The following is a 24,934-nucleotide window of genomic DNA, read 5'->3' on the forward strand; positions in this document are numbered from 1 at the left end:
GGAAATGCCATCAATTGTTGCGAAGGGCAACCGACTGACAAATAGGGCACAACAGCTAATAGTAAGTAAATTTATAGAGGGTGGCAAGGGGTTTTTTTTGCGACGCGTGATGGCCCATAAATAAGCAGCGTGACGGCTAATGGAACCCGTGCGTGATGCGGGACTGACATCACAACGAGATGCGTGATTTTCTTTTTTACGAGCGCGTGACGCGTGATGTACCAATTAGATTTCCAAGATAAGTGAACGTTCTTTGACCTAAAAGTCACGATAGACAAGAAGGGAAGAAGACAGTTGAACGTAGGGTTAACCTTTCAGGGTACATCCAGCATTTTTTCCCACAAGTAAGTCGTCTTTAAACATGTATGGCAAATAAAATCAAATAACACACAATCAATTTAAGAGGATGCTGCATGCAATACAATTTTCAATAATGCGTCCTTGGAGAGTTTGGAATCTTACATTATTAGCTTAGTGCACTTACTTACGTCATGCGTAATTGCTTTAAAAAGGTTTTTGGTGATGCGTGATTCAATTTAACATTAAACATGCCTGCATTTGCATAAGAAAAGTAAAGAGATTTGTATCAAAACAAGGTCACCGGCAGCCTCGCTTCCAGCCATAAGCCAGGTAACACAGCAACAACTGTTAAATGGTATATCCACGGAACCAATGTCCGCCAGAATACGGAACTGCAACGAGTGTTGTCCTATCCTATCCTATCCTAAGCTAGTAAGCTTTAGAGACTTAACTTTTTTATATTGGCTTTAATCCTTATTTGACCCACAAATGACCTGTGATGTTGAAAAAAAAAAAAAAAAAAAAAAAGACCCAGGCCCCGCGTTTTACTGACATGCCTCAGCCACCCTCTTTATTGAAAACCCATATGCCTTAAATATTTGTTGCTGCTTTTTTTTTTTTTTTTTTTTTTTTTTCACATTAGATAATGGAATGAGCCTGAGGCTCATGCAGTTATTGTCCTGATGAAACGCAGCTGCATGTTTGCACACCATTGCTAAGCAGCTGCATGTATGGTGCTTTCCGCGATCTTGGGATATTTGCAATATCTAAATTAAAATATTCGCACATAATGCGAAGCATATTTACACTTAGCCTTTAAGTTTAGTTTAGCTCTTTAGCCTGGCAGTTTTCGAGAATATTGTTTGGGTTGTAACGTAGGCAGCTTGATCCTCAGCGGCACTCGTGTCGCTAAAACAACCATCCATAACACAAACAGGCAAGTGTAATACCCACACACACACACACAAAAAAAAAAAAACAAGTAAGTAGCTTTTTATTGGAATTCTATGTTAGCCGTTAATTTGCATGTGTTCCCATACAAACCCTCATATTAATTTTACGTGCCGGTGAATATAACTTTCTCACTGTTACCTAAGATTACAAATACAAAGCTGTCATGGCATTTCCAACGATGTTCAGATTTAGTAAATAAATAGCTTTTTATTGGAATTCTATGTCGGCATGTATTCCCATACAAACCCTCATATTAATTTTACGTGCCGGTACTTTCTCACTGTTACCTAATATTACAAATATAAAGCTGCCATTGAGCTTGGGATAGTTGTGGGCTTGTATGAACCCTAAACAGAAGAGGAACGATCAACTGATGCTGTAAATTAGTGTTTTACTCGCCTACCCCCCACCCCCCCCCCCTCCCACGCCCCATAATAATACCCGAAATGCATAAAATAGCTTTGACAGTAATCTTGAATGATCCTCTTTTTTTCAATTTAGGAGCTGTTCCATTTTTGTTTCCTCCCCACCCCCACCCCAGCCCGTCTGGATGTGTCTGCGCGTTTCTGTAACGCAATCTCATTGTTTAATCACGGAAGAAGGTCAATGGAACATAAACGATTTCTTGGCGAGAATCTCCAGTTCAAAGCAGGATTTAAATGGTTGCTGAAAGAATTTTTGGTCATCAAGGATAACAAAGAAATATTTGACACCTTGCACACGGCAGCTTATGGGGCGGAAGGCAATTTTTTCGGCCGAATTATATAACCACAAAGCATATCGCTATTTCCGGTAAGGAGAAAAAACCCTAATTCCTATTCAGGATATGCTTAGTTAAGCGAATGCCAGCTGTCAAACACAGTCACTAACACTCATACATGTTCAAGCTAGTCATGTACATTCCGAGTCTGTAATTTCAGGTAAGCAGCATTTGAAGTGTGCAGTTTTCTTGTATTTTTTATGGAAAATAGTAAGTAGGAAACATTTCTCGGTGTTGAAAAATAAGTAATTGTTTACAGGGTCATCATAAGCTCATTTCAGAATGGAACAAGCCACAGGATTAAGACTCCGTTTAAGTCCCGGTAGTTTTGCTGTTTTTCCTGTTTACCTATGTTCATATTTTTCGTAAATACTCTGTTTTTGCTTCCAGATAGCTTCTCCTCGGGGTTAAAATTATCCAACATTTATTTCGTATTTTCAATGAACACGTCACTGTACACGTAGGAGAATATAGCCCATAGGTAATAATTTCGCTGTCTACTGAACATAACAAGTTTGACCGTTGATATTATGTCGCTTTAGGTCTGTTTGTCGCCGAAATGGGAGCCCTATATATGTTGCTGAATATTCGATCGACACTTTATGTTAATGAGACGTTTCTTGATGTCAAAACGTTAACAAATGAGAAGACAATAGTGTTCCTTCATTCGAACGTAACTCGGGAAACAGTTCTCGGTTGATGGCGGAAACGCAGCGTTTGAGCTGATCTTTCAATTCAGTGAGAATACCAGCGCTGATTAAAATGAATATAATAGAGCGGTAAGCCACTGTGTATAGGCAGTGTATCCTTATGATGTACACAGTTTGTGATTTAATAGTTATTAACGAACGGGATAGTGTTAGCTCCATCCAACTTGCACGCAGCTCGACGTACAGACGTCCAAATTTCTTTTCACGAAATGAAACCATTATTTTATTTCAATTTCTTAGAGCATGTTAGTTTGTTGCAGCTTGGGTAACCACCAATACCAATGAAACTAAACCTTCACAGATTATGCCAAAAAACGAGAAAACCGACACCAATAAAACACTTTTAAAAAGAACAAAGCATATCAGTATTCATGGAAAAGGGAAAAAACCCTAATTACTATTCATGCAATTAAACGAATGCAACCTGCCAAACACAGTCACTAGCAATCGTATGTATCGAAGCCATGCAGTCATGTAAACTCTCTGGAATATCAGGTAAGCAGTATTTAGTGTTTATAGTTTTTTTATAGATAGGAAACGATTTTCAGTGTTTCACAATGGTCATTTGTTGACAGGTTAATCATAAGCTCATATCAAATGGGAACCAGCCACAGGATTGAGCACTAGTAGCTTTAGTCTTGTTCCTGTTTACCTACTGTCATATTTTTGTGAGTACTCTAATGTTTTTGCTTCCAGTAAGCTTCTTCTCGGGGTTAAATTATCCAACATTTATTTGGTATTTTCAATGTAGAATTTGCATTTGTAGTTTCGGTTTCATTTCAATGAACACTTCTCTGTACATGTAGGGGAACATAGCCCACAGCTAATAACTTCGCTGCCTACTGACAGAAGCAGTTGGACGGTCGATATTGATGTCGCTTTAGGTCTGTTTGTCGCCAAAATTGGTGAGAGCAAATGTTTCACCGTTTGTTAAAATTAGGGATACATGTAACGGCCTCAACAATACGTCGCTCGCAGGTTGACTTTGAAATTATTATTCATGGGAACCCAATAGTTCCTTTCGATGAATGTCTTATCGAAATGCATAATCGCCTGAGAAGTGCTGATTTAGTTAAAAATAAAAGTAAGTAATGTGAAAGTAGTGAAAAGTAGAAAAGTGTCAGCTCAAAATTTCGTCACACAACAAACCTGATTCCTTTTCTGCTTGAAAGGTCACATATGTTGTTAAAAATGCGAACTGCATTAGGTCAGCTAGCATTGCGGTAAAGCCAACAGCATCTCATACATTCGGGGGAAAACATTCCGTTCCCTTAATTAAACTGCCAGCAACTTAAATTTTCAGCTAAAGTATTCTAACACTAAACGATCTGTAAGACAACGTTTAAGTATTTGGTTAAGATGTCCTTGTTGGGTGCGCCTGACTAAAGTCTGGTCTTATTGAATATCATTCAAACGGATATTGTGAATATTGTGTTACTGAACCAACATGTGTACAGTGAAGTTAAGGTATACATTAGAAAACTACTGGAGGCTTTAGTTTCGCTTGCCTGTCAAGACAAACTGAAAGGCTCGCAGCGTGGCACAATCTTTATGAGCTGAAGTAGAAACATAAACAAAGGGATCGAAATGTTCTCTGAAAAATATGATTACAAATGGAAACATTTGCATCTCATGCAATAAAGCTCACTACTTGTCAGTCATATCAATTGTAGTAAGTTATTGTTATGAGACCAAGCCCAGCTGGAGGCATTCATTTTCTAAAGAAGGGAAAAACCCCCAATTATTAATACAGTTCATGTATCTGTTTAAGCCACTGGTCATTGGTGTCTCTGCTTTAAGATCAGTCGTTTGAAAGTCATATCAGTTTGTAAAAGCTGTTACCGCTCATAAGCAGCGATACAGTGGTTGCTGTTTATAAGGTTGCGGTATGGTGATAAGTGTGATCTAACTGCAAGGTTACAGCTAGGTGGTGAGTTTGTTGATGCTGATTTGTCTTGTGTATTGAAAGGAATAATAATTGCAAAAACAGGAGCAAACTAGAGTTGTGACTGTGCTTCTAAAAAAACCAAGAACCCTTTGGAGCTGAGTGCCGATTGAACTAGAGTAGTAGAGTGAACCCATAAGCACTTACCAAAAACACTTAGGTTAACTCACGAAAAACAGAATGGGTTAATTCTGTTACTACAACATTCAACATCCAATGTTCAAGAAATCTTAATAGCAACAATTTTATGAATACGCTTCACTCTGGCCAAACTCGGCCCCACTTGTGACTGCTCCCCTCATTGAATACACGAAGCAGACATTGCTCATGATCAGGTGCACTCAAGGGGTTATTTCGGTGGATATCTGTTCGGGTGGCCTTAATCATCTTAGAAATTAGGATTCATTCGTAAAGTATAGAAAATCTTCAGTTTTTAAAATGCCAGCTCGAAAATTCAAAGCACTACAAGGAAACAGATTCCTTTCTTTTTTGAGGGGGCAAAATAGGTTGTTAAATATGCGAAGAAAGGTCCGCTAGCATTTTCGTAGAACAGCTAGAACTTAAATTTTTTGGGAAAGAAAATCCATTTCCTAAAACTTTCCGTGAGTTAAATTTTCGGCTCCTGAAGACATCCGTACAAATCAAACTGAATTAGTTTAAACAAGTACTGATGACTTTAAAAAGGGACGAAACTATCTGAGAACATTGGACACAACATTTCAAGCATTTTTATTTAACTTTCTCGTTGGATGCATTAGATTGCTGAATATTCTACCAATATTTGATGTTAGTATGACACGCTTTTCTAGGTCACATCAGCGTTCTTTCAAACACTTGTGAATCGGAAAACAGTTGTGTTAAATTTAAGGCGGGATCCTAGATATAAGTTTCCATTTTGAATTCAGTGGGAATGCCAGTGCTGTGATTTGAATATAGTGGGACGGTAAAAGCAACCGTGTACAGGTATTGTACCCTCAGGTGTTGTCTATCGATCAAACGTCGGCTTCATCCACCCCTAATCGAACATATCAAGAAAGAAAACCATTACGATGATTCGCAGGATCAGCAAAATAACCCAACAGTTAAGTCTGCAGAAACAGATTCTTAGGCTGTGTAGCAAATCGTAGAAGTCATTGCCCACGGAGTCCGGCAGCATTTAATTGACTGTCCCAGATTCGACGGCAATAGCGGCCAACTTGGAAAACAGCGGGCCGACTGTTTTCATTCACGCATCGTTTTATGGTTTTAAAAAACGCAAATTCGTATAAGCTAAGACAGTTTGATCTGTTCGAATTCTAAAGTTAAAAATTTAAATTGTCGAAATTGTAGGAGATGGAATCTTTCTCCCCGAATAAACCAACTGCTGCTGGCTTTTTTTGCACTTTAAACAACGTATTTGCCCCCACTAAAAACACAAGGGATAAGCTTTTCAGCGTTGCGAAAGCTCAAGGTGACCTTTCGCGAAAAAGGCCCATGTTTTTCTTCATAATTCAATCCGAATTTGCAAGGTGGGTAACGTCTTTCCGAACAGATATTCCACGGAATGGAACTCTTGGTTGTCGCTGTATTTTTTGTTTCTGTAAGTTGACGAGAAATCAGTCTTCTATGCGAAAGGGGAAATCTTAATTCATTATTGTTCATTGATCCTTGGCATAAAATTCATACAACCAACACAAGCTAATTTAACTAGAAAGTGTTTATGTAGAAGCCAAGCAATGAATAGCAAGCAATCTAGGTCTGCTTAGAAGAGTCTTATGCACTCAATTTTAACTAGTCCTGGTCAAACTTTTCATTCAAAAAAGAAATGTGGAGCTGTCTACGCAACCTTCACTAAACTGAAGGAAAACGATACTGACAAGGCCATTTTTTCCTTGGCAAAAGCGCAAGAGAAGCAAGAGCAAATACCTTTATTTTTTGCTTGCTTGAAAAACTAACATAATCAACTTCGAATTCATAAACTTTACTGATTAACAGAGCTTAGAATGAAGGAAAATCTGCGCGCCGGCCCGCAAGAAATTATGTGCAGTAAGAATGCGCAATGTAACTTAATCGAATCAACTTTAACAGAACATTGGTTTGATTGGTTTGATAACAGTAATGGTAATTGAAAAAATATATTCCCTAGGGGATTTAAGCAGATTTTCTAAGTATTCATGGCGAGGAGTCCAATCAAGGCCGCAAATGACAATGACGTCACACCAGCTGGTGAGGAAACGCTGGATTTTGATGACGACACTTTAAGAGGTGAGAAGAAACATGTTATTTTCCTTTACAGAAGATGTTGGGTATAGAACAAACTCAATCCTAATGGTAGCCTACCGTTCATGTGCTATGCGTTAGTGCAACGTCATGGATTACCAAACCCAGAAGAGAACTGGAACGATTTAACCAAGCAGGCCCATAGCTGTCCAAAGGGATTGAGAGTTCCTCGTGTCAATCCTCTGCGTTTTCAAATCCAAAATGGCTGTTTTCTACTAATGAAGCAATTATTCCAGCTTTTTTCCCTAAAACGAAACACTAGGGTGCTGCAGGCATTTCCCACTGCACACGACATACATGTGAGTTAAGTATAATAAACTAAAACATTTACAATTTACTAGAAGCTTCCTCTTTCTCTAAGACCTCGTTTCTAAGGTTAAAGTCATACTAAATTGTCACTGTTACAACACTTCGAACTTGCCGGCGAGGTAAACTTCTATATAACGAAGTCCTCGGTATGACGAACGATATTCTCCAGCCTGGTCTTTTAAAATGACTATGGAGCAGAACCTCGAAATAACGAAAAAACTTCCCAAGTCCCTTGGCACTTCGTTAAATCAAGGTTCCACTGTAGTAATGTTTAATCAATGTATCATTAAGAAATGACCAACTTATATTAAGGACATCTAAGATGAGTTTGTTTTGAAGTTTCCATTACCGATTATTTTAACACTTTTATGTTAAAATTCCTTTGATTTTCCCCCTCTCCCTCTCACCCTCACTTACCTGTATATGCCGACTTATATCCGTAAATCTAAACGCCATTTATAAACCCTCTCTAGATACTCTCGGAATTGTTGTAGTCTAGGGCTAATCGAAACCGTATTTTATGTTGTATGAATAACACACTATCTTTTTGTTGGCCTCATTTTAGCCATTGCAGAGGTTTACAACAATGAAGGTAACGAGAGATACAAACAGGAAGATTTCAGCAACGCCGTATACTTCTACACGAAAGGAATTCAAGTAAACTGCAAGGATGAAAAACTAAAGGCCGATCTGTACAGCAACAGGGCGGAGGCCTATTTTTGTTTAGGTTCGAATTTTTCATGTTAATTAACTAGGCTTCGCCTAACTAAGGTGTTTCAATGTCGCACATTTAAAGAGTACTGATGAAGATGCCACCATATAACGTGTCATTATGTCAAAATTGCTAAATAGCGACCATCTTATATCCGCCATCTTGGATTTCAGGAGTTCCTCCAAACTTCAGGAAAGCTACGAAATTGAACCAAAATTAATCAAAACCAATAAAAGAACACTAATATTAGCTAAAAACATAAATGTTAGAGTAAAATAAGTATTTTTTTCTTAATTTGAAAATGGGATTTACACTTTCTGGAAACAAAAATGCTCGTCCAAGATTGGTTTCAGGGGTAACATCAAAGTCAATGAACACTCACCGGTCACACTAAATTGTTTCGCAGATAATTTGTGAAAAAGTCCTGAAGTTTCAGGCCGTTTACTCAAATATTAAAAACCTTATTCATGTTCAAATTAGCCGCGGGCAAAATACCTCCCTTCCCCCGCCCCCCTCTTCTGGTCTAGCTAGGGTTAAATTGAAACCTAATTTATGATTACCTCTCATCTCATTTATGTTTCTGCATCTCTTCTTCTTCTTCTTCTTCTTCAGGAAATTATAATGATTCGCTGAATGATGCTCAGGTTGCTATTGACTCACAGCCATTGTTTATTAAAGCGATCGTGAGAGGTAAGGTTTCTAAAACAAACAAACAAAGGAAAACCTTATTTTAATTTTCTCGAGGCGGCAGAAGTTTGCTGTCCGATCGCGTACGTACCGGCAATTCTTTTTAGACGGGCTGAAGTTCATTTGCCCGAATGAAAATTGTTGGTCGCTGGTGCACAGAGACAGCGGTCTCCGGATTACGTAACTATTATAAGAAATAACCAGTTCGAGCTGCAATATAATAATGGTTGTTGCTAACGTGGGGTTCATAGGCCTACACGACCCTCTTGTGTTTGTTTCTTTAACATCTCGTAATGTAAACTGCCATGTATCTCGTTCAAATATTGAGGCTCTAATCTAGGTAGACTTTCTCCAAGTCCATTGGCTCTCATTGCAGTTGTCCAGTCAAGGAGCTTCTATGGATGTTAAACCCTCAATGCCCATCTTTATCCCGCACACGCCGATGCCCCAACAGCTCTTTTGTGGGCGTTTTTTCCCCTCCCGCTTTTTTACCAAGCTCCACTTGTTGCCAACTCTATAATGTAAGATCTACCGTGAAGGATCGTCAACTATACGTAAATTCCTTTGAAATTATTTAGTCAAGCAAGTTTTTGCTTATCATGGATTTGTAGATTTTCTTTTACTTTGACTAGTTGTTTGCACTGCATTCATTTGTTTTTGTATTTTTATTTTTTGTGCAAGTTACCCTACGTTCGTGGTTACTGATTAAAGAAAGTTTTAAAACTGGTACGACCCTCGTGGGCGTAAATTGACCTTGTGTGCGATTATAGATAGATAACAAACTATGCAATATTATAAGCAATTTTGTTGGTTAAAAAATGATTCTACCGTCATTTTCCTGACAAAGTGTAGTTGTTCTTCACAACAGTTACCGCAATTTATTAAGAAGATAATTTTTTGCCCGAATACCAGGCCAGTTGTGCCCAAAGATAACATTTTTCTCGGCGCACGCTCATATTGCCGTCACAAAGTTCAAATTTTAGACACTTCTCAGTGTTCTTTAAATTCACTGGAAAGTTAAGTTATATTTCCAGCGGACTAAGTAAGGCTAAGTAAGGAGGGTGGCCTTGCCTTGGAGTCCTTAGAAGTGACCTTTAGTAACATTATACGAGCCACCCTGTTTTTAAGAAAAAATGATGCCAAAGCAACATTATTCTGTTTTATTAGGAGCAAGTGCCTGTCTTCAGCTGAATCAGTTTGAGGAAGCCATAACGTGGTGTGGTAAGGGATTAGCAGTATCCTTTATTACAGATGCTACTTCGAAAAATATTGATTAAATTCATATTTTATTATTGTCTATCATTCCTGCTTTTCTGTACCACCCCACTTAAAAAAAAGGACAAGTAAAAAAATGATTTCTTTGACATTTCATGGTAATTGGAATGTTTTTTTGATAAACGTTAACGCTAAAAAGTCACGACGTTTCGACCTCTCGGAGTTCATTTTCAACTGGGAGTAAAATACAGTTAAAATCGTTAAGAATGTCATGAACGCTAAAATGTGATAAAACATTTCGATGATAAGTATTTATAAAGTTAAAAAAAAGACATATAAACAATGAAACAATAAATAATAACGAGGCTTGTTAAGAACTGATCTAAACGAATAATTTCGCGCGGATGGCTGGAATATCTAAGAAATTACTCATCAAAATTCTAATGTTGCTAATTTTTTCAAACTCCCGAAAACCCAACAAACAAACAAACGAGGAAGAAATCAACAAACTCTACCAATATGACTGGCCTGTCTGACTTAGTGTTTTTTCAACTACTGAGAACTTTCACACCCGGCTATGTTCTTGCAAGCCTTGACTTATGTAAGATTGACAAGAACAACCAGACGTTGTTAGAATTGAGGAGCCGGTCTGTCAAGGAAAAGAACAAGCTACAAGATGCAGGCGGAGAGGACGATGCAAACGAATCTGACATCACAACTGCTGCCGAGAAAACACTTCAAACTGATGATCAGACCACTTTAAGAGGTAAGGAGTTTTAGTAACGACAAATAACGGTCCAAGAGCTTTTGAAAGCTTCATTGGAACGTTTAAGGTCTAACTCCGCAACATCTCTTAGGGGAGTGTTAATGGGTGCCGGAAGTCCGTATTTCGTCAACCTTTCTTGTTAAAAAAAGAAAAACATTACCTCCCCCTCCTTATGATAGACAGTGATAGCTTGTTTGCGAACTTTGTTCAGAAAAAAATGCAAGATGTCTTTTAACCTCCTTCGTTTCAGCAACAGCAGAGCTCTTCAAGGACAAGGGCAATGATAAATTCAGGACGAAAGATTTCAGCAATGCCATATTGCTTTACACCAAAGGAATCAAAGTGCACTGCAACGATGAAGAATTGAATGCCACACTGTACAGTAACAGAGCAACGGCACATTTTAATCTGGGTGAGGAGTTTTGAGGTTTTATGAGTTTTGTCAACTTATAAATTAATGTCTTTCCACAAACAATTAAGACTGGTTAGTGTTAATCTTACGCTGGTCAAAACCGCATATTTCTTTTCATCGATTTTCGCGCAGGTAACTTCCATGATTCACTGAGTGATGCAAAGACTGCCACGGACTTACAACCGTCTTATGTCAAAGCGATTTTTAGAGGTAACAGTCACCTTAGAAAATGGTTGGAAATCTATGCTGTTATTAATCTAACGAAAGTCCAAAAAGCCCATATAGCTGTAGGGTTTACTTTGTATTTCAAGTAATATTTTCTCCGAATTTTTTAAACGCTTCCGTCACTCATTCCAACAAAACTCCTAAATTGTAACTGGTGGTGTATTTACAAAACAAGTGCCACTTAAAGAAACCAGATTTTGGAGATCTAGGAGAGCCTTTTAGGGGTTCTAATATGTAATTAAGCAGTGAAAGCTCTATCAATCATTTTACAGCAGTCAGACGAGCATTAAGTAAACTATAACCAGCTTATGTTCAATGATATGTTAATGCTGTTGACTGTCGCAGCCACTATTTTTTTAACGTGTGATTTTGTATGTGCAACATCACGAATGGTCAAAATTTGGCCAGAACACTTATCGTACTTTATAGTTAATTCATGGAGGCATGGTGCAGTTCAAGCGTCAGTCAATTTAAATGCCAAACTGATATCATTTTTTTTTCATTTAGGAGCAAGTGCCTGTGTTCAGCTGAATCAATTTCAGGAAGCCATCACGTGGTGTGATAAGGGATTAGCAGTATCCTTCATTGTACGCAAACAAATAATAATAAAAATAGATATTTCCCAGTTTTTCAACTTTAAAATGACAGAAACTTGACTTTATCCTCGGTTACTTTTTTGTGCAAACTAGTTATCACAACAGACGTTTTCTAGAAGCGCGGTACTCCAAGCGGGAACCAGATGCAGGCCATGAAAACAATCGTTTAACGAAATTACAAGTGAACATGTTAATTTCCAGTTTTCTCGCTTTGACTTGCCTTGTTGACTTTTAATTCTTGTTTTGAATGAAAAAGCGCAAAGGTTTTTGGTGGAAATGTAGCTAAGTACACTGTCCTTCAAATGTAACGTTTTTTAAGTCAGGCCGTTACATTTTATGAAATATCTTAATTCTAAATGTCCACTCATTATTACTAACCTCTTAGTATACTAACCGAGCGCGAGGGCCGTACTGGGGAACATTGGCCCGAGGTCGTGGCAGAACGGACCGAGCGCAGCCTGGTCCGTACAAAAACCGACCGAGGGCCAATTTTCCCCAGTACGGCTCGAGCAAGCTAGGTTAGTAAGCATTTTATTATATGGCACTCAGACCAAACTTGTTTTATTATTTTTTCTGTTAAAACGCACTTCTGGTCACTTGAATTCAAAGGACTTCCGCCGTGACTTGTTTTCGACGACGCGAGCAACCCAGAAAGAACAAGCTACGTAGCTACGGTACCACGTCGAGTTAAAAAAACAAATTGACTAAACGTTTAATCATGTTTATCATACACTATACTTCAAGAACAATTTGTAACGGAATTTGACGAAAATCGTAACGGCTGCGGGTTATTTTTGAAATTCGCAAAAAGGTTTCGTCGATCCCAAGAAATTGACTATCGCATCACAAAGTATGGATCAAGAACAAAAGGTTGCTGTGAAAATCATTTCAAAGTTTAAGAAACAGCATTAAGTCAGTCGTCCTCATCGCTCTCATCTCTGGCTCGGAAACCGAAGTGCGGGGATAAAAACCACCACACAGTTCTTTGAAGTACAACTGGATTGGGGTCGCCTAATTTTCCAACCTCAAAAGGACCACATTCTTCGCTTTTGTCAATCGCCTGAACGGCTTGCGGCTTGTTTCCTTTGCCGTGCTCGTGAAATAATGACTTGTGCTTCGCAGCCAGAACTCTTTTCGATTTTTCAGGCTCATTGTGCTTGAGAATGTTGAATAGATATTTCTTCTTAGATAAGAATCGCTGTACACTGCGCTGAAAACTGGAAATTGTTGCTGGCTCGTACACTTCTTTGACTTTTCAAGCCATTAGCTTCAATTAAACGGAATGGTGTGTTCATATCAGTAAACCTCTTCTTTTTTGTGTTTTCCGGCACGTTTCTGTTTGTTTATGAAATTTTCAATAGCTTCATGACTTTCGCTGATGCCTGCTTCAGAGGTTTCTAGATCTTCGGAATAGTAAAATTCGCTTTGTGAATGATATTTGTTTTCGTCCATGTCAGAATCAGTCTTTTCACTAGTTTCTTTGCAAAAAATGGGAGTATTTACAGGTTCTCGCAGTTTTAGCTGCAAATTTTGAAGTTGCCGCTTGTCGTAAACAAAAAAAAAACCACGGCTTATCGCGACCAAGAAAGAACCAATCAGAGAGCTCTGATTTACATCAAGACTACCTTACCATATTATAACGGTGTTTATTTGGGACGTATTAGAAATCTTGACCAATATGTAAGATTGACAAGAATAACCGGAAGTTGTTGGAATTAAGGAGCAGGTCGGTGAGCGAGCAAAACCAGCTGCAAGGCACTGGGGAAGAGGCAGTGAAGGATCCGTCTGAAACTCAAACAGTAAGTTTGAAAATAATAACTCAAATTTTATTCAGTGTTTATTGGTTAGGAAAACCAATTTTATTAGCAACGCTTATAGAACATCAAAGCGGATTTTGATTGAGTGTAGCAAAACCAAAACCAACGTAATTACTCTGGTTAATCACAAAAGACGTAAACAGCGCAATGAACGAATCAGAATTCGAAGAAAACTAATGAGGTCTCTGCCGGGCGCGGGAAACACGTTTAATCTTTATTCAAGCAAGTTACGATTGGTCTTGAGAAAGTGGCGGAAACTTTGCAAACCAATCATCGAGTGCAGTAAACAAATACCAAAGGAAACGCAGAATGATTTTCGATACTCAACCGAAAAGCATGCCGAAATTATAGAATTGCTACGTTTTTGTTGTATTACGGACTCTAAAATACACGAACCTCTCTGTAATGTCGTTAATTAGTCATAATCATGCGCATGTATTTAGAGCACGAGAGCAAGTAAAATACAGAATTGAGTTCTTACACATAAGCAGGGCGTTGCGACAACTCGCAAAAACCTGTGAATTTTCCGATGTCGATAAAGAAATCAAGGAATACATGATTCTCACGTGTACTTCAAATTCTGCGCTTCGAGAAAACCTTTCACAGGAAGCCCTCTTAAAGTTAGGACGAGCGTTAGAACTCAGCGAAAAGCTAGCAAACAGATGGAAAACAACCAAATCCGATATCCACAGCATAAAGACTACAGCAATTGATCGTCGCGTCCGCCCGCGAAGCATGAATTCCTCGCAGCCACTTCACACGTCAAACAAGCAAAATTGAGTACTCGAGAAATGTGGAAATTGCGGTGGATACGCTCCTTACAGGAATCCATGTCCAGCTCGTGGTAAATCGTGTAGGGCATGTGGAAACGTTGGTCATTTTGCACATGTTTGCAGATCAAAACCTCGAACTGTGGCTTACGTACAACCTAGCCAAGAGTCCGATGAGGAATAAGAGTATGTATACACAGTAAATTATCCAGAGAGCAAGAAGCCATCACTGTGGAATCAGTCTGTGGAGATGACGATTGATTCAAATGCATCCGCCAATCTTTTGGACGAAGCAACATTTCGAAGAATGGGCAACTCTGGCAACCAAACGTCACAGCCTGCTCACAGCAAGATTTATTCGTATGGATCTGCAACCTTCCTCTCTGAGTTTGGAACTTTCACAGTATCCATAAAATCTAGTACCGTCAGTACTACCACCTAGTTACGTGTTTTGAAAGGAACAACTGGAAATCTCCTCAGCTACAACACTGCACAGAAGCTTAGTTTGATCGTGATATCTGGTACCACTGTCACTGCCGCCGACAAGCCAGAGGACGGCCCTGAATCTTTAAAAGAAGATATCAAATCTTTGTTTGAAGGTGAAGGAAATGTGCGCAACAAAACTGTTAAGTGACATGTTGATCCTGAGGTGACTCCCAGACAACAAATGTACCGCAGAATTATTTTTCATGTTCGAGAAGCCGTGGAGAAAGAGCTTGAATGGTCAGAAAAACTGGGTATCATTGAAGAAGTTGATGGTCTCACGCCCTGGATTAGTCATTAATCTGGAGAAGTACGAATCTGTATTGATATGCGAGAAGAAAACAAAGCAATCAAAAGAGAAAAAATCTCATACCAACCATGGATTGCTGATTTAAATGGAGCAGCCCATTTCAGTACATTGGAACTGCCTTTAGGATATCAACAACTTGAACTTGCACCGGAAAGTCGCAATGTCACCACTTTCAGCACTCATGTTGGCTAAAGACGGTACAAGCGAATTCCATATGGAATTAATGCGACATCCAAAATTTTCCAAGAAGCAATCAGAGAGCTTCTAACCGGCATACAGTGATGCAAGAACATCTCCGTCGACATCATTGTTTTCGAGAAAAGTGAAGACGAGCACGACAACAATCTTTGTGGCGTTCTTCAGCGACTCCAAGAAAACAGCACCGTCTCAACGAAGACAAGTGCGAATTCTCCAAAACTGAAATCAAGTCTTATGGGCCCGTCTTCAGCCCCAAAAGCATCAACCAGATCTCGTGAAGGTCGAAGCAATCTACAGAGCAAGTCCTCTGCAGACCCCCAGTGAAGTCGTCTCTGCTAGGCATGACCCAGTATGTGTTAGGTTTCATTCCGAATTATTCAACAATCACAGCACCACTTCGCCAGCTGACAAGACAAGACATACCCTTGAAATGGGGACAAGAAGAGCAGAGAGCATTAGAAGAGTTGAAAGAAGTTTTGGTTGGAGATCATGTCATGTCCTATTTTGACCCAAGGAAGAGGATAGAAGTCATTGCTGATGGAGGCGAAGTTGGCCTTGGTGATTTACTGTTGCAAGAAGGCAAAGTTCTCAGTTATGCAAGTCAAGCCTTGAGTGATGTCGAAAGCCGTTACTCCCAAACCTAGCGAGAAATGCTTGCCGTCCATATGGGCTGTAGAACATTTTCATCTCTACGTCTATGGATTCCAGTTTTCAGTCATCACTGATCACAAGCCCCTCGTTGGTATCTTTAGCGACCACAAGCAAACCTCAGCACGGATTGAAGGGTGGAAACTTCGACTTATGCCTTATGACTGTAAATTAGTTTACCGACCTGGAAGAAACGCAGAAACCCTTGCTGATTTCATGAGCCAACATTCCAGTTCAAAACCAGTGAAACAGAACGTCGCCGAACATTACGTCAATTATTTTTTGTAACTATGATGTCCCAAAGGCAATGACACTCGAAAAAATTAAGCAAGAAACCAAAAAATATACAGTTGCAAGCTGTAATTAAGGCAGTTGAAACTGACCTGTCGAGCAGCCCAGAAGTAGTTGTACAAGTAAATGAAACAAGAAATCTCGGTGTTCAATGGCTTGGTATTGGTATTGATCTAGCGCCTCAAGGTCACCAAGGGATGATGAAGACCAAACAACTAATCAGAGACAAAGTGTGGTTCCCAGGCATAGGTAGGATGGCAGAACAAAAAGTGAAGAACTGTCTCTGATGCCAAACGGAGTCACCACCACCAGATTACATAATGGTGGTAACTGACGAAATCGGGCAGTCGTTTTCCTTACGTGGAAGTACTCGCCTCACTTTCAGCCAGAGCTGTGATCCCTAAATTAGATGCCATATTTGCAAGACAAGGCATACCAGATGTCCTCAAGAGTGACAATGGTCCTTTATTTAACGGATTTCAGTTTTAAAACTTTGCTGACTACTTAGGATTCAAGCACAGAAGGATTACTCCATACTGGCCCAAAGCCAATGGTGAAACAGAACGTTTAGCGCAGACCCTTGAGAAGAGCGCTGGGACTGCCCATCTAGAAGCTTAAGGCAAAAATTGGAAGCAATAGCTACACAAGTTTTTACGTCAGTACCGCGCAACACCTCATTCCATCACCAACGTGTCACCTGGCGAAGTTCTGAAAAACAAAAAGCTCAAGATTACAATACCCGAACCACCACATGTCTAATCCAGACAACGTAAATTCATGTCTCAAGATCTATCAGCAAACATCGCCGAGAGAGATGCGTTACGGAAACAACGCTGACCACAAGACAAGTGCTCAAGAGATAGAAATGACTCCAGGTAAACATTGGGCTTATGGAGCAACCCAAACAAAATAAACTGAGCACACCGTACAACCCAAAACGTTTTGTTGTGGAGGGAAAGAAAAGTTCAATGGTCACAGTGTGTAATGGATCAGAAACTGTTACACGAAATTCGTCACAGTTTAAAGTCGTTCCTAACCATCACAAGAATGGTCAAAACGAAGCTGGAAAAAAAGACGTTTCAGACACACCTGTGGTACAGCCAAGCTCGACAGAATCCAAAGAGAACATTCCTCTGAGGCGATGACAAAGGAACTGCATCAAGACTCCTGTCAGATTCTCTGACGATGTGCGAACAGTTTATATGAAATAACTTACAGTAAACAAGTTGTCACTTAGAAGTAAACAAGTTATCACTTAGAAATAGACTTCTAAAGAGTTGATAGTTCAGTGAACTGTTTTTTAAGACTTTCTAAGACATAGACATCTTCAACGTAATGCTCTAGGCCAAAATATTGAGTCAGGAGTCACCAAACCATTTGTACCAGGACTTGCGGATTTCCCTTTCCAACATCATTATGCAGAAGGATGATTTCTGGTGTGCACTGCTTAGTAATAAAAAAAATCCAAATAAAGATCGATTCATTTACTTGTCTAGGTTGTGCAATAATGGCTAGTTGGGACAAAATTTTTTCCGTAGTGGGCTTCGTGACTTCACCCCTCTGCCCTATACGGAATATATTCTCTACCAATGGGCCGTCATTATAAAGTGATAATTTTGTCTACGGGACATACAACTTCAGCTCACTTAACTAAGAAAGAAAAATAAGAAGCAAAGAGAGAAAAAATAAATAAGCAAGGCAAACTTACAATATAGTTATTTCGGAAACTTCCGAAATTAAAAGATATTCTTGTCAACTTTTGTTAAAACCTGGTACTGTTTTTAAAATTTGAAAGTTTAAGAATGTGTCCATATGTATTTTCAATTATCATTGTCTATATATCGTTCTTTCTCTCTATTATCACAAAAGATTACAAACCTGTGCCATACCTGTGCGCTTTGCTGTTAAGAGCGATGAAGATAAAAGTAAAAGTGTTTTCTTTGCTTACAGTCGAAGATAAAGTACATTTAAAATACATTATCAGTGTTACGTAATTTTTGAAAGCCTATTTCAAGAGCAAGTGTAAAACACATAATCAGCGGATACTTTTTCCCATTGCCAATTATTCAACTACCGTAAGTGACAGTGTCCATAATTGGAAGCAAATTATTTCTAAAAACAGTTACGTTTATGTTTGATAGGAAAGAGGCACCTTTTTGGTCAAAACTGGCAGAGGTACAAATATCCCTCGAAATCAACACCACGAACGTGACCTAAAAAATGCAAAAGAAATGGGAGACAAATTTCGGGAAATGGAGATTTCTTGGGATCTTGGGAACGTTTATTACAGTCACGGAGATTTCAAAAAAGCCGTGCACTACCATGAACATTGCCTAGAAATCGCAAAACAAGTAAGCGATATCGCAAATGAAGGAAGGGCGTATTGCAATTTAGGCAATGATTATCATAAACTCGGAGATTTAGAAAAAGCCAAGCTGTACCATCAACATCATCTAGAAATCGCAAGAGCAAAGGGAGACGTTTTAACCGAAGCAACAGCGTATGGTAACCTAGGCAGCGATTGCCAGAAACTTGGAGATTTCAAAAAAGCCATATACTACCATGAACGTCAACTGGAAATTTCAAGAAGAGTGGGACACGTCTCAACTGAAGGAAAGGCGTATGGTAATCTAGGCACCGATTATGCAAGCCTCGGAGAAATCGAAAAAGCAATACACTACCATGAACGTCACCAAGAAATTGCAAGAAAGGTGGGAGACGTCTCAAGTGAAGGAATGGCGTGTAATAATCTAGGAAACGATTATTTTACTCTCGGAGATTACAAAAAAGCCATACACTACCATGAACAGTGCATAGAAATCGCGAGAAAAGTGGGAGACGTCTCCAGTGAAGCAATGGCGTATGGTAATCTAGGCAGCGATTATCTTAATCTCGGAGATTTCAAAAAAGCGTTACACTACCATGAAAGTTGCCTAGAAATCGCAAGAAAAGTGGGAGACGTCTCCAGTGAAGCATTGGCGTATGGTAATCTAGGCAGCGATTATCTTAATCTCGGAGATTTCGAAAAAGCCATACATTACCATGAACTTTACCTAGAATTAGCAAGAAAAGTGGGAGATTTCACAAGTGAAGGAAAGGCGTATGGTTGTCTTGGCACCGATTATCGTAATTGCGGAGATTTCCAAAAAGCCATACACTACGATGAACGTTGCCTGGAAATGGCAAGAAAATTGGGAGACGTCTCAAGTGAAGGAACGGCGTATGATAACCTTGGCAGCGATTATCAGGGCCTTGGAGATTTCAAAAAAGCCATATATTACCATGAACGAGGCCTACAAATCTTCAAAACAATAGGAGACGTTTCAAGTGAAGGAATGAGCTATTGTAATCTAGGCAGCGACTATGGTGGTATCGGAGATTTCAGAAAAGCTATTTATTACCATGAACGTTGCCTAGAAATCAAACGAAAAGTGGGAGACGTCCCAAGTGAAGGAATGGCGTATGGTAATCTAGGCAGCGATTATGCCAGCCTAGGGGATTTCAAAAAAGCCATATACTACTATGAACGTCACTTAGAAATCACAAAAGGGGTCGGAACCGTCTCGAGTGAAGGAATGGCGTATGGTAATATAGGCAACGTTTACCGTAACCTCGGAGATTGCGAAAAAGCCATACTCTACCACGAACGTAGCCTAGAAATCGCAAGAAAAGTGGGAGACCTCTCAAAAGAAGGAAAGTCGTATGCAAATCTCGGCAACGATTACCACAGACTCGGAGATTTCAAAAAAGCCCTACACTACCATGAACGTCACCTAGAAATCGCAAGAAAAGTGGGAGACGTCTCAAGTTCAGCAGAGGCGTATACTACTCTAGGCAGTGATTATCATAACATCGGAGATTTCAAAAAAGCCATACATTACCATGAACGAGGCCTAGAACTCGCAAAAGAAGTGGGAGACAAAGTTATCATTGTCCAATGTTTTCACAACCTTGGACTCGTCTTTAAATCAATGGGCTCTTTATGCAAAGCTGTAGATTGTTGCCAACGGAGTATAGCAACGTTAAATGGTTTAAGGCGCGATCTTGGATTTAATGATGACTGGAAAGTGAGCTTGCGCGGTTTTTACCAATCTGCATACGATAGTTTATGGCGTTTGTTGTTAGAGCAAGGCAAGATTGTGGAGGCTCTTTCATCTGCCGAGCAGGGACGTGCACAGGCTCTGAATGATCTCATTGAGTTCAAGTATGCATCCAAACTTTACCCAGCAGAACCTAACACGGAAAAAGAAACTATGGCTAACATTTTAAGTGGTGTTGCTTTAAATACAGTTTTTTTAGAACTTGAGGATCAAGAAGTCATTTTTTGGGTTTTGCAGAAAGGAAAGGATGTTCAGTTAAGAAGGAAACAGATTCCCGATGGTCAGGTTGATGCCGACAAATTCTTTGAAACCACAATCCAAACAATTCGTGGAAGAGCTATTGTCAAATGTGAGGACCGTTCATTAAATATGACTAGAGATGAAGACCTTATAGATGAGAGGTCCCCTCCTGACGAGAGACAACATCAAATCTTCAATCCCCCGAATAGTTCTTTAAGTTTGTTGCATGAGACTCTTATTAGTCCCATCCAAGATTTGTTACTTGACGATGAAGTAATATTCGTTCCCGTGGGTCCATTGTGTTTGGCTCCTTTTGCTGCATTCATGGATTCAGATTCAAAGTACCTCTGTGAATCCTTCAGAGTGCGTGTGATTCCATCACTGACGAGTTTGAAATTGATCGCAGATTGTCCCGCTGATTACCACATTAAGAGCGGAACGCTGATCGTGGGTGATCCTTGGATACACGAGGTAACTTTTGAGGGAAGGAAGTTTCCGCAGCTGCCATTCGCACGAAAAGAAGCGCAGATGATAGGGCGAATACTTCACACTACGCCGCTAATTGGAGAGCATGCAACGAAGAATGAAGTATTGAAACGACTCTCCGCAGTTGCTTTGGTGCACATTGCAGCACATGGGCGAATGGAAACGGGAGAAATTGCCTTGGCACCAAACCCTTCACCTGTATCACGGGTTCCTGTCGAGGAAGACTTCATTTTAACAATGAGAGATGTGCTGAATATTCAGATGCGAGCTAGATTGGTTGTGCTGAGTTGCTGTCATAGTGCCCGTGGAGAGATTAAGGCTGAGGGTGTGGTTGGCATCGCACGGGCATTTTTGGGTGCTGGTGCTCGGTCTGTTCTGGTGTCATTATGGGGGATTTATGACAAGGCTACTATGGAATTCATGAAAAGATTCTATCAGCACTTAGTGAAAGGTGAAAGTGCCAGTGCAGCCCTGAATCAAACCATGAAATACATGAGAGAATCTGACGAATTTAGTGACGTGAAGTGCTGGGCTCCGTTTGTACTAATTGGTGATGACGTCACACTAGAATTTGGCGGACAAGAGTAGCTGACCTGCTCTACTGTGAGTACACTGACCACTGATAAACGTTTAAGTAAGGAAATTTACTAGCTCTTCATTAAAGTTATTTGCGGCTGTTTTAATTTAACCTTTTTGGAACCAAACACCCGTTGAACATATTACTTTCCCATTTGATGGAGAAAAACAAAAGGTCTAAAGCGTTTTCAGCGCTATAATTTACTTCTCCACCGCTTGGGTTTGGGAAGATTAGTGACTATCTTTTGTTACCTTTAAGTCTCTATTATAAAAATTGGTTAGTAATCGTAATTGTTAATTAGAGCCTAGAGGTTAATGGATTAGTTAGAATTCTATAAGATTTCATAGAATCGCCAAATTGAGATAATGGGCATTACGAGCATTACGAGCATTACATCGAGTCTAAGTATTGTTCAGTTAAACAAACTGGTATGCATTTTGGTAAGGCTGAGAAACGAAACTAAATCCGTTTTACATTGCAGTATGCGTAGCTTAAGTCAAAACGTGTCCCTTTGAGGTTTGGCGATTCTGATGCGCCAAAAGGTGTTTTCTTCTGCTGCGCGATCTTTTTGACAATATTTAAAGCATGAGGGAGTAGATGGCTTAATCTGAAAGCGATGCTGTCTCCATTTTAAATTGGAGTAAGACATTAAGAGATGCTGAAGTATTTTCAGGAATAGTCTAAATCATTTGTAAAACGACATAGCATAGAGGGAAGACAGACATATAAAAAAATCTCTGCAACTACAACCCTATTATGCATAATTATTCCAGACGTTTCAAGCTATCACTCAAATCTGCCTTTTGGCTTTTACTTTATAGCTGCTGAACACAGAGTTGTAACAAATCAAGGAAAGACCAGAAAGCATTTTTGAAAGCTTATGAGTTGGAGAATCATGATGACCGGACAAAGATGGCTTGGAACTCGTACGCCGGAGACTTTAAATACTGTTAATTGTATATGTATGGTGTGGTTTCGCTTTTTTTGTAGTCGTTATCAAAGGAATGTACAGTACAGTTTATTACAAATATTTTTGGATAAAGATTGGAGTCTTTACATACATGTAGTTTTGAACTATTTGCACTGCAAAATTGTCTTCACATTTTTTTTTTTTTTACGAGAATCTTATGTGCAAAAAGGGAATATTTATAAGAGAGGACCTCTCGTATTGATTTTAGTCTAGGACTTGCCAAAATCTTCAATTGGTGAGTAAAAACCTTGCTATTTAAGAGCCAAACTAGACGTGAAGGATCTGAGAGTTTTTAAAATTTTCTTACTTACCTGCTAAATTGATGGTGCAAAAGAAAATACTCGTTTATAAAATGCAAGAAAATAGGTGTCAAGAATCAAAAGAAGGACTTCTCGTGATCAAAGGTGTGATTCCGATATAAATTCTTTGCTGTTGCATCTGCATTATTACTGAGATACCAATAGTCTGGAACTGGAAATTTATTGATTTACAGGTATTAACCTCTTACTAACCGAGCGCGAGGGCCGTACTGGGGAATATTGGCCCGAGGTCGTGGCAGTACGGACCGAGCGCAGCGAGGTCCGTACAAAAACGACCGAGGGCCAATATTCCCTAGTGCGGCTCGAGCAAGCTAGGTTAGTAAGTAGTTTATTATATGGCACTCGGAGCAAACTTCGGTTTATTTATAAACACGCACCTCCGGTCACTTGAATTCAAAGGGTTTCCGTCGCGACGTGTTTTTGATGACGCGAGCAACCCAGAAAGAACAAGCTTCGGTACCACGAGTTTGAAAACAAATTTACTGAACGTTTATATAATCATGTTGATTATAGAAAAGACTTCAAGAACGATTTGTAGCAGAATTTGACGAAAATCTTAACAGCCGCGGTTTTGTTTTGAAACTCACAAAACTGGTTTCGTCGAAACTTTACTAGCCCATCACAAAGTACGGATCCAGAAAAGGTTGCTGTGAAAATTACATTCGACTTTAAAAGAAGCAGCATCGTCCTCATCGCTCTCATCTCTGACTTGGAAACCCAAGTGTAGGGATAAATACCACCACACAGTTCTTTGAAGTGCAACTGGATTGGAGTCGCCGAATTCTCCTGCCTCAAAAAAAGCATCTTCTTCGTTTTCGTCAATCGCCTGAGCGGCTTGCAGCTTGTCTCTTCTGTCGTGCTTGTGAACCAGTGACTTGTGCTTCGCAGCTAGAACTCTTCTCGAGTTTTCAAACTCATTGTCCTTGAGTATGTTGAATGGATATTTCTTCTCAGATAAGTATCGCTGTATATTGCGCTGAAAACTGGAAGAAGTTGCTGGCTCGTATTCATCTTTTCCTGCGTACGTTCATAAAAAAAAAAAGCTCGGACGCAGGTAGGCTTTCAATTGTTTGACTATTCAAGCCATTAGCTTCAATAAAACGGAGTAGCGTGTTCATATCAGTAGACGTCTTCCTTTTGTGTTTTCACTTCTCTGTTTGTTTACGACTTCGTGCATGGCTTTCGCTGATACCTGTTTCAGAGGTTTCTAGATCTTTGGGATAGTAAAATTTGCTTTGTAAATGATATTCTTCTTCATCCATGTTGGAATCAGTCTTTTGGGTAGTTTCTTTGCAGAGAATGAAAGTATTTTCAGAGTTTCTTTTCGCAGTTTTAGCTGCAAATTTTCAAATTTGCCGCTTGTCGTAAACAAAAATACACGGCTTATGACCGTTTCCACGGAAACGGTCCGTATGGTAAAATCCCGACCAAGAAAGAACCAATCAGAACGCGCGGATTTACCTCAAGACTACCTTGCCATATAATAATACTTAAAGGCCCATGTTCACCCAAGAGACATTGCGCGCCGAACTGAATTTCGCACAGTCGAAAATTCAGAAAATTATCAGCGAGCGCCAAATAGCGAAAGTAATCCACATTCATCGAGTTCATTTCCCGGAATATCACTATTTTTCGTGTCACTAAGCTTTGTATAATATCCTCTCGCTTTATTTATGTGGATATTTTCAAGAACAGTCTTCGCGTGGAAAGGAAAATTGGAAAATCGTCGGTCGCTTCTAAGTAACATCTCGCCGTTGACAATGTAGTTGTACAGTTGTTATTCCGAAGGAATGTATTCGTCTCGCTTTTATTCTGAAACAAAGAAGCGGGAGGATTTGTTGTCTCCATGCATGCATCTGTTGTAACGATGTTCC

The 24,934-nt window shown here is 39.6% G+C and overlaps 1 protein-coding gene across 2 annotated transcripts; it reads left to right on the forward strand.

Annotated features, from left to right (window-relative positions):
- The first annotated feature begins 2,046 nt into the window (after positions 1 to 2,046).
- Positions 2,047 to 24,563, forward strand: LOC146482988 (uncharacterized). Of its 2 annotated transcripts, XM_085106591.1 has the most exons (13): positions 2,050 to 3,219; positions 3,300 to 3,392; positions 6,795 to 6,913; positions 7,803 to 7,964; positions 8,562 to 8,639; positions 9,804 to 9,871; positions 10,458 to 10,617; positions 10,868 to 11,029; positions 11,162 to 11,239; positions 11,762 to 11,829; positions 13,536 to 13,649; positions 18,509 to 21,796; positions 22,592 to 24,563. In XM_085106591.1, the coding sequence occupies exons 3-12, from the start codon at positions 6,823 to 6,825 to the stop codon at positions 21,779 to 21,781; spliced, it is 4,254 nt and encodes a 1,417-aa protein (XP_084962717.1). In that variant the 5' UTR covers positions 2,050 to 3,219; positions 3,300 to 3,392; positions 6,795 to 6,822; the 3' UTR covers positions 21,782 to 21,796; positions 22,592 to 24,563. The 2 variants fall into 2 exon arrangements, with proteins under 2 accessions (XP_084962718.1, XP_084962717.1); XM_085106592.1 differs by lacking the exons at positions 9,804 to 9,871; positions 10,458 to 10,617; positions 10,868 to 11,029; positions 11,162 to 11,239 and having other exon boundaries at positions 2,047 to 3,219.
- The last annotated feature ends 371 nt before the right edge of the window (positions 24,564 to 24,934 follow it).

Source organism: Pavona decussata, unplaced genomic scaffold, assembly GCF_977016875.1.
Source record: "Pavona decussata unplaced genomic scaffold, jaPavDecu1.1 SCAFFOLD_41, whole genome shotgun sequence".
NCBI classification, from domain to species: domain Eukaryota; kingdom Metazoa; phylum Cnidaria; class Anthozoa; order Scleractinia; family Agariciidae; genus Pavona; species Pavona decussata.